Source organism: Augochlora pura, chromosome 10 (assembly GCF_028453695.1).
Source record: "Augochlora pura isolate Apur16 chromosome 10, APUR_v2.2.1, whole genome shotgun sequence".
NCBI classification, from domain to species: Eukaryota; Metazoa; Arthropoda; class Insecta; order Hymenoptera; family Halictidae; genus Augochlora; species Augochlora pura.
The window spans coordinates 34,476,526-34,489,524 of record NC_135781.1 but is presented as its reverse complement, the minus strand read 5'-3'; the positions used below and the strand labels follow the sequence as shown (position 1 = coordinate 34,489,524).

General features: G+C 55.7%; 1 protein-coding gene across 1 annotated transcript; it reads right to left on the bottom strand.

The window, feature by feature from the left end:
* Positions 1-100: 100 nt before the first annotated feature.
* P5cs (Delta[1]-pyrroline-5-carboxylate synthase) lies at positions 101-12,309 on the bottom strand. Its single transcript, XM_078192850.1, has 7 exons — positions 11,783-12,309; positions 7,718-8,057; positions 4,695-5,342; positions 3,431-3,866; positions 2,672-3,053; positions 1,877-2,167; positions 101-1,442 (listed from the first exon to the last, which is right to left on the bottom strand). Exons 1-7 carry the CDS (start codon positions 11,879-11,881, stop codon positions 1,275-1,277), a joined length of 2,364 nt encoding a protein of 787 aa, XP_078048976.1. The 5' UTR covers positions 11,882-12,309; the 3' UTR covers positions 101-1,274.
* Between the last annotated feature and the right edge of the window lie 690 nt (positions 12,310-12,999).

Here is a 12,999-nt window from a genome sequence, read left to right as displayed (position 1 = left end):
CTATCTTCCAGCTTTCGTGCAGCGCTAGTTAGTCAGTGGCAAAACTCTGAAACCGCTAATCAAATGTTATCGACGGGTAAATTACATTACGAGGACTATGTATACATAAATAATTTAATTAACTTTGATATATAAATTTACACGTATTGTTTAATTTAATTCTTAACTTAACAATGTCGACTTGAATTTCTTAAAATAATAAATAAATTATTCTTTTTTGAATAATTATCTGTTTTTATAAATCGCAGACCAACTGTCCGTGGCGGTGTTTCTATCGAAATTGTCAACAAAGTAGAAAATTAACGAAATCGGTAAGACAAGAATTTACATTATCTACACGAACGACAACGCCGCTGCAGTGGCGACTCTCGTGGCAAAGCGCTGAAACTGCTGGCCAAATTCGACCGATGGTAATCCGTTGAACAGTTTGAGCGTTTTGCCACCGCGACTGATGGCGCTATTCTTATATTTTTCGGACCAAATAATTCGTGCCGTTTTTAACGCAGCTTCTTATGGAGAAAACGGTAAGAATCATTTGTAACTGCTTAATATTTCAATTTAATTTATGCGTTTAACACGCGCGACTGCGGAAAATTTCGCTGAACATTTACGTGTCCTCGAAATATATTTTCAACTTTAAAATTGACAGATAATTTAAATAAGAAAGAAACTCTGTTTTAAACTCTGTTGGGTACATGGTCGGTAAGGCATCCAATTTTGGGGATGTTTCTTGAAAACGACCAACGAGCTTTTCGACTACAAAGTTAGGAAGGGAAATACAACTGTAAAACGAGTCTGTCAAAGGTGTTACATTCCGAATCATCTCGATGGTGTAAATCATCTTTACAACAGTTCAAACTATATCCGTACAACGTTTCACCGGAGGCGTTCAAACGCCATCCTTTGGCGTTTACCGGAAGGGTAATGAAAGTCTCCTTCCGAATAAAAAGCGGTGGTAGCTCTCTCTCTCTCTTACCGTTGAATACTTACTCTAGAAGAATATCTTTGCTATACAATTATTTAAGAAAATAATTTACATTTTGTGCGATTGGTTCGAGTGTAGCCCGGGGAGGTTGCATATCGTGACGTCGTTCATTATCCGCGCGGCTGACCTTCCCTTAAAAAGGTCCGCTCTTTCTAACGAGCCGCGAACATTTCGCTATCAACGATCGGAGGGCGATCATTAATCCGCAGGCTCTTCTCGACGGTGTTCCTCGGAACCAAATCCTTCTTCCCTCGACACGTACGAAACTGTTAGACTCGGCTGGCTCGATTCATGCCGACTCGTTCAGCGGCAGGGTCTGATGCAGCCAAACTTTGCCACCACCCTCGGCGAAATCAGCGGCCGCGTGACCATCGCCGTGCAACACCCATTTCGTGGTCAGCAAACCGTCGACGCCCACCGGACCACGCGCGTGGATCCTCGCAGTGGAGATTCCAACCTTTCGCGAACAGACAATTGGTTCGATCAGTTTCAAATCAAAGCAAATCAAATCAAATCATCGAGCCGTCGCGTTCGAAGAGATACGCGTCAGCTAGGAACACAGCAGCGATCGCGTCGAACGTCGCGTTCCAGATTCGACCGAGAAAAATATTCGGCGAAAGCACGAACGTTCCAGCGGAAACGGTATAAATCGGCGAGAAAGGATCGATGGGCGGGATCCCGCGCGAAATCTTGCCATTTGTTTCGGTTTTATATCGAATTGGTCGAATTCGGTTAGCGGTCCGCCGTTAAGCCCGTGATGAAGTTTAAGGGTCGATTGGACGGGGAATAGGGGGAATAGGGGGCGGAACAACGCGACCCGGCCGCGAACATTTCGGTAATGCGATTCCGAATCACGCGGTCGTTCGGTCGTGTACGATTTTAATGACTCACCTCCGCGCCAAGACCGAATCTGTATCCGTCAGAGAACCGTGTGCTGGCATTGTGGAACACGCATGCACTGTCGACCTCTCGTTGGAAGTGGGCGGCTCTTTTGTCGTCCTCTGTGACGATGACATCGGTGTGCCCGCTCCCGTATTTGTGAATATGATTTATCGCGTCATCAAGATCCGACACGACCTCGATCGTGCATTCGAGGGCGCCGTACTCGGTCCTCATGCTCTTCGCGGCTGGCGGCCCGAACGTCAGCAGCTCCCTCAATTTCGGCCCGGAATTGATCTTCACCTGGAATCCGCGATTCAAACGTTTCGATGATGGATTCGTTAGTATCGCATACTACCTTTCGCAGAAACCTGACATTAAAGATGGACGGGTAACACAAGATTACCAGCTGCGATCGAAAAGTTTCCAGATTTTTCGCCTCTACTTTAAGAAATATTCTTAATCGGGCTCGTTACACGATATTTGGACATTGTTTCGGACGAAACAATTCTTTCGAGTACTTAAAATTTCAAAAACGCTCGCGTCACCATCGGGAAAAAGAAAGATGAATTCGTTGGGATACGGATAGCGTGGGAAGTTTAAAAAATTCTGGAAACCTTTTCTAGGGTACCGCAAAACTGTCGAAAGGTATATTAACCGGTTCTGGACGCGGACTTAATTATAGTCAGAGGAGAGATTGAGCGATGCGATTCCTCTACAGGGAACAGGGAACAGGGATCAGGGATAGGGGAGACGAGCCTAATGGGTGTCTTGGGGTAACCCGATCCGTCAAAATAGCCGACTCACTCCTTCCTTCTGCAGCATGCTGCAGACATCGGAGAAGAAGGAGCCCTTCATGTGGGTCTCGTGGATGAGAAGCGTCTCCATGGCATTGCAGGCGGCCGGGTAGTCGCACTTGGCGTCCCGGATGATCCTCGAGGCTTTGGCCAGGTCCGCCTCCTTGTCGACGTACACGTGGCAGATGCCCTCCGCGTGACCGAGCACCGGGATGTGCTTCGATTGTTCCTGAATGGTGCGAACGAGGTCGGAGCTGCCCCGCGGGATGATCAGGTCGATGTGTTTCTCCATCGACAGCAGATCACCGACGTCCTCCCTGGTCGAGACCAGAGATATCGCGCTCGAGGCGCCCACGGTGTTCAGGGCTTCCTTCACGAGGTCCATCAGGTACCTGGAGAACGTTTCCGACTTTGGTAAAAAGGTATGCACGTGCACCGCGCGATCCTCCTCGATTCGCGTTTCCTCGCGCCGCAGTGGCCCTTGTCAGAATATTCAAAAAGAGAAAAAGAGGAAAGCGTATCGCGGAACCCTTTGTAAGTTCAATTAGTTCCTCTAACTCTGCTAAAAAGGCTGGCTCGTTATAAAGCTGGCCGTCGTTTTATAGTCGAACTTTGAAGCGCCGGTATACAGGCGGAGCACCGGTGGAACCCGGTCTGCAATGTAATTAGTAGATTACGGGTCGCTACTGGAATCGAGTGTCCAAGGAGCACGGAGCAGCGGAGGAATTCGTTTCGAGGGTTCGACTGCGAAGCCAGGCGACGTGCGTACTTGTTACTGTGAGCAGCCTCCTTGCCGCCTTTGAGGAGCAGCCCGTTGGCGCTGGACATGGCGAGCGCGGCCACCTGCGGCAGGCTGTCGGGCCTCGACTCGAAGATGACGAGCAGCACGCCGATCGGCACCGTGATCTGCTTCAGCTCCAGGCCCTCGGCCAGCTTGGTCCTGCGGATCACGCGGCCCACGTTCGTCAGGGAGTCGTCGGCGATCTGCCGCAGCCCGGAGCTCAGCGACTTGAGCTTCGCCGGCGTCAAGGAGAGCCGGGAGAGCAGAGCCTTCGCGAGGCCGCCCTTCTTCGCCTCCTCGAGGTCCTTGGCGTTCGCGTCCAGGATCCCCGCCTGCCGGGACTCGAGCAGGTCGGCCAGCGCGTTGATGCAGGCCGCTCGCTCCTCGGGCCGCAGAGCCTGGAGAGTCCTGCTGCCCACGCGCGCTGAAAGTTGCCAACGCGCGGCCATCAGTCAATGGGACCCCGCGAAAGACGTCTTCGCGCGCGCGCGCGCGGAGCCTCTTCTCTCGCGAGTGAAGAACTTTTAATGAAACCGGATCGGAATTGCGCGGGCGCCGGCCAACACCTTTTCGCCGAGAAGTTCTTCGCTCGAGAATTATTCGACTACTTTTCTTTTTGCAGGTGGCTCCGAATGCGACCGACGGCAATGGCAACGACAACGGTGGTGGCAGCCACGCTGAATTAAATATGGCGCCGAATAGCGCGACGCTTGCCATGACACGGAGGGCCGGGGACGACGTGTCGCGGGTAATTGTACAACGGCGGCGGCGGCGGCGACGATGCAGCAACTGTAAGCCGTTTAATTTCTACCTTCGATAATCGATGACCTATATTCCTATGGTCGGTAGAACAAAATGACGCGGCGGGAGACCGAACCCACGTCGAGAAAAACCGGCGCGCGCGCGACACGACGAGGCTCCTCTTTCCTTCGTTTCCCGACCGCTTCTACGGCGAGGCCCCTGCATCGACGCTCCGCCGTAAATAAAAAGAGACCGCGTCGCTCTGCAATTACAGGACCGGGGGGCTTCGGTGAACCGAGCTCCGATTGACCTCCGGTAGCCGCCGCGCCGCAAGACGCGGTCGTTTCTTGGTTCGCCGACGATGACGCTGACGCCAACGCCTCGCGGACACAGAGACGACTTTAAGACTTTTTAACGATCGAAAATCATTTTCGCCGCGCACGGAGGGGATCGTTTCGAAAACGATCGCGCCGTAAAACATGTGCAAGAATAAGTTATCGAATCGAGTTACCGTTTTCGGCGACCACTTCGACGGGAGTGCTGGACCCGGTGGTCTCGGTGAAGAGGGTGCCGATCTTCCGGCCGGCCAGGATGCTCTTCACAGCCTTCTCCTGCATGCCGTTGCAGATGACGACGGAGACGCCACGGTCGAGCGCCCAGAGGGCAGCGGTCACCTTCGAGTCCATGCCGCCGGTGCCGACCTTCGACTTCTGCCCGAACTTGATGGTGCCCCTGAGGTCGGAGCTGAAGGTGTGCAGCATCTTGGCGCCGTCCTGCCACGGCGGCAGATTGTAGATTCCGTCGACGTCGCTCATCAGGATCAAGAGATCGGCCTGCACCTCGGCGGCCAGCATGGCGGCCAAGGAGTCGTTGTCGTTGATGGGGATGCCCCTCCGGCCACCGCCGCCGGTTTGCTCCTCGTTCGTCTGCCACGGCGGGGACACCGCGTCGTTCGTATTGATGATCGGCACGATGTTCAAGCTGATCAGCTCGCTGAGGGTGCTGAACAGATTCTTGCGAGTCTCCTCGTTGTAAAAGTCCGGCTTGGTGACCAACACCTGGGCCAGCTTGACGCCGTACTGCGCGAACATGGCGTCGTACAGGGACATGAGACCCGACTGGCCCACCGCCGCTGCTGCTCTAGGTTCCAGCATGGTGCCTGGGCGCAACAGAGGAGCGAGATTAGTCTTTCGTGTATCCGTCCGTCGGATTTTAGTCGAAATCGTTTCCGAACGGCGCGGAAAGTTTTCAAAGCTCCCGCGATCGTAAAACGGAAGCGATCCGACGAGTCGCCGCAGCGCTCCAGAGAATTAAGGGAGCCGCCGGAGATAATCGACGAGGAAGAACGAACGACTCGTCTGGGAGCGATACTCGATACTCGGAAGGTCCCGTCGTCGCCGCGCTCCGGCCGAAACGGAAACGGCAGGCGACGCGACGGTCGCGTAAATGGTTTCCAGGGAGCGACGAGGAACATAGGAGACCGACCGTACCATTTTCCGGGCGATGTCTGTCGATCGCGTTCGCCCCGCTGCCTCTCCCGACACGAGAATTACCGGCGATGTTTTTCCGAGCAAATAGAATCTCGAAGGAATTGCCGGCTAAAAGAATTGGGCGGCCCGCCGCCGGTTGTTGGCTCAACCTACATTCGAAGCAGTCGGGGGACGACGCGACCGAACTGGCCTGGCCTGGCCGCGAACGCGTTCTCGATCGCTCGAATGGGACGCGGTTACGTTTACGATCGGCTGTATCGGTCACGGTTTACGCGGGTTCGCCGCGGCCGGCGGCCGGCGGCCGGCGGCTCGCTGATAAAAACGAAAGGATATACCGCTTCCTCGTTAATACACGGGAATAATAATAAAAGCCGGAACGGCGTCGTTCGCGGCCGCTACAAAACGCTCGTTCGTCCTCCACTCCGGAGGAGTATGATTGTTCCCGCGGAATGTCGGCAATTCGTCGGCCCTTTATCCCGGAGCAAGCGGACAGGCCAGCCAGCTTTCTCGCCCGGCCGGCGATCGCGTCGGAAATACTTTCGAGATTTTTTTTTTTGTAGCCCTTGCATTCTGCGGGACTCTCGGCATCGCCGAATACTCGAGATACACGGTCGTTCCTCGACCATTTCCAAATTTTTTCGCGCGAGTGAAATTCCAGCATCGACGAGCAGTCGGTGTGGGTGGCAAAGCTACGGATCCCCGGACTCGTCGGCGGTGGATGCGACCGAGCCGATTGAAAGGCGAAAAATATGGAGCAAGTAACATTGTTTCCGGTTTCGATGAATCGCCGCAGATTCGCCGAGGGTGTGTCTGTCCGTCGCGTCGGTTTCGGCCGACCAGCCGCGGCGCGTTTTAATTTCGATAATTTCCGCGCGTCTTTCGGAAATTGCTCGACGAATCGATCGGCCGCGCGGACAATCGAAACGCGACGACTCGCGGTAACCGACCGGCTCGGTGGAAATAAATTCTTGGTGTTTCGCGCGGTCGTCGGTCGGCCTTGCGACACGTAATTATGATTAATTAATGGAGCACCGAGGCCCCGGGATGAATCTGCGGAAATAATGAAAGGGTACGGGGGCGCGGGGCCGGCAGCAAACGGTAAACTCGAGCAGCGCTCGCGCGCGGCATCCTCGAAACTCATTAGCGTGCGAGGCGTATAAAGAAGCGAAGATCGCTCGCTGGCGAGGCGAGGCGAGGCGAGGCGAGGCGAGGCGTGGGTGCCGCGCGGCACGACCGGCCGGGGATCGCGTACTCCAATTTGCAGTTAGCTGATAATATACCAAAAATGAAATTCACGGTGAAACGCTGAAAGCCTAGGATTACTGTCGGCCATCTGGCTCGCGCCATCCACCGGCCGTGAAATAAGAGGAATCCCACCGCGAAACAGCTAGTTCCCTCTGTCGTAATCCGCGAGCAACACCCCCCGGAAATATTTGCCCCGGGTGCGAGCCGCGGCCGCCGACTCGAACGACAGACTCTCGATCGTTAGCCCGCCGCAGCGGAGGATGGATCAGAGCTGGGAGGAGAACTTGGACGGAGTCGCGAGGCGGGACTCCCGAGAACTCGGAAATCTTTCGAGCGACGCTAACCAGCGATTAGATTAGCTCGCTGGAAGCGACTTGTTGTTTCGCGATTAAAATTTCCCGCAATCGAAACACAAACACGTTCCAACGTCGCGGCGATCGTAGCGCGCGCGCGCATCGTAGTTTGCCAATGGAATCGAACTCGATTGGCATCTACGACGATCACGGTCGACGTTCCCTTTGGTTTTTAGCGCCGCGCAAGCGGGCCGCGGAAGCGAGCAAAATGTCCCATCGCCTGCTGTCCATTGCCCGAGAGCTTTATCAGCCGAGTCTGAAAAATATCGGGGACCTTGATGCCTCCCGAGTAAACACGACTTTCGAAAGATAATCGAGAGCAACGGAGGACGGCCGCGGGGAGGGAGATATCGCGCGCGCGCGGTTCGTTCGAGAAAGACGTCGGTCGCGTTGCGTTGCGTTGCGTTGCGTTGCGTTGCCTTCGACGTTGATTCGAGCTCGAATACCTGCGTGTTCCCTGGTGTGATCGGCGGGGCTCAGAGTCTCCCTCATCGACAGGGACATGAGCAGCTCCTGCGTGAGCTTCTGCTTGCCGAACGCGACCGCCCCGCTGCTCACCATGATGCACTCCCGGCCCTCGTTCTGGCACTCGGCGACCTGCTCGACGATCGAGGCCAGCCGTCCCAAGGCCAGCCCGTGGCCGTCCTCCCTCGTGATCACGGCGCTGCCCATCTTCACCACCAGCCGACGCGCGTACTTCAGCTGGCTTCTCTCGCTGAAAATCGTCGCCGTTCTAGGCCGCTCCGTCGTTTGCAGATCTCTTCGCAAGTCCACTCGAAGTCCACCCTAAAACGTAACCGTCCCCACGCACCGGGCATCATCAAATAATATCATGGGATCAACCTAGACGCGTTCGCATTAAACTTAAACGATTAAAATCGAGAGAGCCCCGATCGTTCCGATCGTGGTGCAAGTAGCGCGACAAGCGACGGAAGGAGACTTTAGTCTCTTCTCATTCAGACGCCGGGAAACGCCGTTAATTTACGCGTTCGAACGTCGGCGGCGTTTGCGCGCGGAAGCGGAAGGCTCGCTTTGCCAGCTGTAACTTTGTCAATCGGGGGATGGGGGATGGGGAATGGGGGTGCAGACGCCGCGCGTCTATTCAGCGGAGTACAGCAGGTAAAATTGAACACACCTCCGCGCGTCATCCGCGTTCCTCTACCCGACGGCATAGCGTCGGAGCGGCTCCAACGCGCTCGCGGGAGACGGAAAGTTTCCTCGGCGGGACGATCCGAAGACAATTAGACGCGCGGCCGTTTATCGTCGAGTCCCCGTCGAGGAGATGTCCGTTATCTCCGCGCGACACTCGACCTGGGAAAAATTGCCGCGGGCCAATTTGTGCTCGGCCGCTTCTCGATCGGCACTCGACACAGTTCGAGAGCACGGCCACGTGTGGCTCCTGCGTGCATGCTATCGGTTACATAAAGGCCGCGCGATAAGCCCGCGGCGGTCACTATCGGCCCGATTGGCGGTTCAGGAGATTAATCGTCGTCGTCGGCGTCAGGGGGGGGGGGGGGGGGGGGGGGGAGGGGGCCGGAAAAATCGTGAAATATACATAATAGCGAGAGACGTTATCTCCGGCGAGAGAATCGCGGCGGCGATGCCGCCGCCGATTTCTCTCGCGCTCTCCCGAAATAGCTCCGCGGCGGCAATCAACCCCTCGATCGCGTTCCAGAGAAACTCGGAGAGCCTAGGCGACGCGGCGCGCGCCCGTGTTTCTGTATTTAAAGTTTACGAAGTTCGGAATGGTCGCCGGTCGTTCCGAGGGGTCGAAAGCGTTTGCAGCGGGCTGCGAAATCGAGAAGCGGGAGGAGCGCGCGGCCCGCTCGCCCCGGGATCGACAGAAATTGCTGGGACAAGAATCCCTCGAGCACCGCTTTATTTCTCTAACGATCGGAAAGTTTCCGCTGTTCCTCGGAACCCATTTACGAGCGTCCCTCGAACCGTGAGCAGTTTAAAGAGCTCGCAGAATCGGAGAAATTAAATGAAGCGTGACAGAAGACGTTTTCGATTCCCGAGCCAACCGAGTAAAGTGCCGACGATTTTCGACGTCGTTCGCGGAAAGCTTTTCCAATGTTTGTATCGCCGATAACGACGAAAGATATCGGGATCGGGATCGGGATCGGCTGTTCGTCGACAGCCCCTCGTCGTTCGTCATCGATCCGTCAGAGGCGAGCGACGGCCGGGATTTCGATCTTACGCCGTTGACAAGGACGAACCGTCCTCTCGTAATCCCGGGAGGGTTACGCGGCTTTTTCCCCAAGACGCAATCGACAGCCGCAATTTTGCATCCGCTTTGACGCAGATCCGAGCAGTTTCGCAACCCGAAGGTTACCGATTGCGCGTTATAAATCACACAGCGCGGCTCTTATCTGCTGTCTAAGTCGCAGTACGCTCGAGGCCGTATCGGTTCCGAATTCTAACGCGCGCAATCGCGATCGTTGTTGCAGTCGCGCATGTCGCCAGACACGAGAAAGAGACAGAGAGAGAGAGAGAGAGAGGGAGAGAGAGAGAGAGAGCGCGCAAACGAACGGAGCGATTCCCGCAGCTCAGCGTTTCTAGATTATAGAGATCGTTAGGAGCAGCGGGAACAAGTTCGCTCGAAAATGCGCCACGGAAATAGGCTAGGGAAGCTATAAACGGTTCGAAACACGATTCCACGAGATCCGGCGACGATTAAACGAGGATCGCGACGACGGCGCGGCGGCCCGATATCCCCAGCTATCGGAGAACTGGTTCGCCGGTGGAAGATGGAAGCGGGCGCTTTGCTCGAGAGACGCGAACCGCAATCCATCGAGCCTTCTCGCAACGTCGATCCGTCACCGACGATTCGCGTCTCGTTCGGCAACGAGACCCGAATTTAGTCTACTCGCATTTGGTTATTGCTGGCTCCGATCGAAAGGTTTCACCGAAAAGCCGGCGGCGCGTTCGAAGGGCGCCGCGATCAAGGTCGATCCGTCAACCCGGAAGCTTACTCGACGAGCGCGCGCTGTTTCGCGAGCCACGAACGACGGAGTCGATCCATCGATCGCGCCGACGCGACGGAACGCTTCATATTGGCAGGCCGAAATGATTTCTTGCTGGTCGACGTCGACGCCGACGTCGACGTTGACGGGAGGTTCGTCCTGACAGAACGCGACGGAATGCGGGACACGAGGGACACGAGGGACACGAGGGACGCGCAAGAGGACGCGCAACGGGAACCGGGCCAAGATAGCGCGCGAGCCCGAGATATTTATTTGGTTCGGCGTGTGCACACATGCACGGACGGTATCAGCCGCGCGCTACGCGGCCTCGCGCGATAACGTCGCGTTACATTTATTGCGGCGCAGCCAATTAAGCCGGCAATCATCGGGCGACCCGCGGCGCAAGGAGAAAATTATCGATGCTCCGTAGGATCGAGCGCGGCCGGTGGTAGCCCACACCCCTTCGGCTCCCCGGAACGGATTCGCCCCCCGAGCACGCTCTCGACGCTCGCGAGAAACAATTGTACTCGTATTTGGTGGATCGCGCGACGCGGTATCGCGGACAACGCACGCATTGCAGTGCAATTTTTCATTCGGCGATGAAACAGCGCTGCCACTCGATCGAGGCGGATGAAACGCGTCGCGGCGGGACGACGAACTTGAACGTCAATTAGAGCAATCGCGATAGTTTGCGTTTAGAATCGATCGCCGAGTTCTACGCGGACGATACGCGGACGATACGCGGAAAGAACCGCGCGTCACCGATCAATCGAGACGCGAAATTCCGAATAAGAGAGCAGCTCTGAAGGCTCTCGTCCGGCTGGTGAACAACGAGCAGACGCTCGGTTTTGTAATCCGGCGCGACTCGCTGCTTCTCGACGATTGTCCGGACGAGGTTGCCACCCCCGTCGAATCGCAGGGACAGCGTGAATATTTTACGGTCGACTCCGTCGTCGTTCGGGTCGCGACGCGAGATGAAAATTCCTCGCGGAAAGAACGAGCTCTACCGGGTTAAATTATTCAAACGGAAGTTTGGTCGACGTCGCAGTGTCCCGGATCGCTTCTCTCCCTCCTCCCACCTTTCTCTCTTTTCCTTCTTCTTTGCCGGCAGGCAAATATTTGGCTGGGTAATCGCGGACAAAAGCGGAAGAAATAAGAATCGATCAGCTCTCGGTCGGCTCGGACAGTCTTCGTCTCGAACATTTATTAATTGCGTTGGCGAGCGACGTCGAACGAAAAATGAAAGGCAAGAAAAGGGGGGAGAAGGGAGAAAAAGAAAAGGAAAAAGAAAAAGAAGAAGAAGAAGAAGAAGAGAAGAGAGAGGAGAGAAGCGTTCCTCGAGTGGCGACAGTCGATTAAAAAAGGCCGCGGCACCGCGCCTTGCGAGCGCGTTAAAAATTGAATCGGGCGTCAGAGTACCCAATCGTCGGTCGCGACCCTGCGATCGATCGATCGTCCTACGATTTCTCCGAGACGAAGTCGAGAAAGAGAGAGAGAGAGAGAGGGAGAATAATAGAAGACGGCGAGAGGAAAGGAAGCACGTACCGCTGGGTCGGGATTCTTGAGCCCCGAGGTGGACGAAGCCAATCTCCTTGGATAGCATCCAAGTTTGGTGGATCTCAGTAGTAACAGTGTTGAGTACATGGTTGTTGGTTGTTGGACTTGCTCGGCTGGCCACGCTGTTCGCCGCGTACGACGCACAAATCACGATTTTCCTAATTGAACGAACGCCGCGCGACGACGATCGGTCTCTCCTCGCTGGTTCTCGCGGACGGTTCTCGGGATCTCGGGATCTCGGGATCTCGGGATCGGATCAAGAGGGGCGGGGTGGTAGGGCAAAGTTAATTACCGATTGGAAAGAGACGTCTCCGGTTCCGTGGTGGGAATCTGATAAGTGGCCGGCTGGGCGGCGTGCCGCGGGAGTTGTCGGGAATTGCCGGGAATTGCCGGGAATCTGCGCGAATCGGAGAGGTTCGACCGAGGGAATCGATCGTGGGAGAGAACTGCGAGCGGACCTCGGCACCGAGGCTCAGCGGACGCCGCGATGGTCAACGACACACTGCCGCTTCGAACTCGCCGGAATCAACGCAGAAAAGTCGTCGACGTTATCGTCGCGAGATTAAAAGTCGATCCCCGGGTAAACTGTTCGCCGGGAGACAAGACGAGCCGCGATGAGAGCGCGAGGCGCGGCGCGGGGGGCCGATCGAGGCTCCGCTTCTCGGCGAACGGTTCGACCTTTCCAAGCGTCTCCGGATCCACCGCGTGGAGGAGATCCAAGGCCACGCAAAGTCCGCGCCCCGCCGCGTCCTTTGTGCAAAGATGGCGATGCAGTTCGCGTCGGTGACCTGTGACCCCGGAGCAAACAGAATCGCTATCGTCTTCTCCTCCTGTTCGACTCGTGCACTCTCTCCCGCGTGCGTCAGACGGGTTACTCGCTCCGATACGAGGTTAAACCGTCTTCGTGTTTGACTTGGCCAGCTTGAGTTGCCTAGCGGACAATCGGAAATGCCGGTTCTGGACTGTTTCCTGCCCGATTGCCGGTTCGCCGACCTTCGTTTGCCGTCGCGTTCCGCCAACAACGGCCCCTCTTGTGTACCTACCCGCCGTAATTCGAACCCCTCCACCAAGTATCGTTTTAGAAAAATGCATTCTGTCCAGGCAACCAGGCATCCGGAATTTTTAAACGAAACGCAAGCTCCTGCTCGAAATCGTGACATATCGGTAGACATTGTAAGAATCGCGGAACATGGTTGAGATCGGCT

Coding starts and splice junctions, on each gene's coding strand:
- P5cs (XM_078192850.1), bottom strand. CDS start 11,881: ATGTACTCAACACTGTTACTACTGAGATCCACCAAACTTGGATGCTAT. Junction 8,058..11,782: donor TCAAGAATCCCGACCCAGCG/GTACGTGCTTCC, acceptor GTTACGTTTTAG/GGTGGACTTCGAGTGGACTT. Junction 3,867..4,694: donor CGAAGTGGTCGCCGAAAACG/GTAACTCGATTC, acceptor GGCAACTTTCAG/CGCGCGTGGGCAGCAGGACT.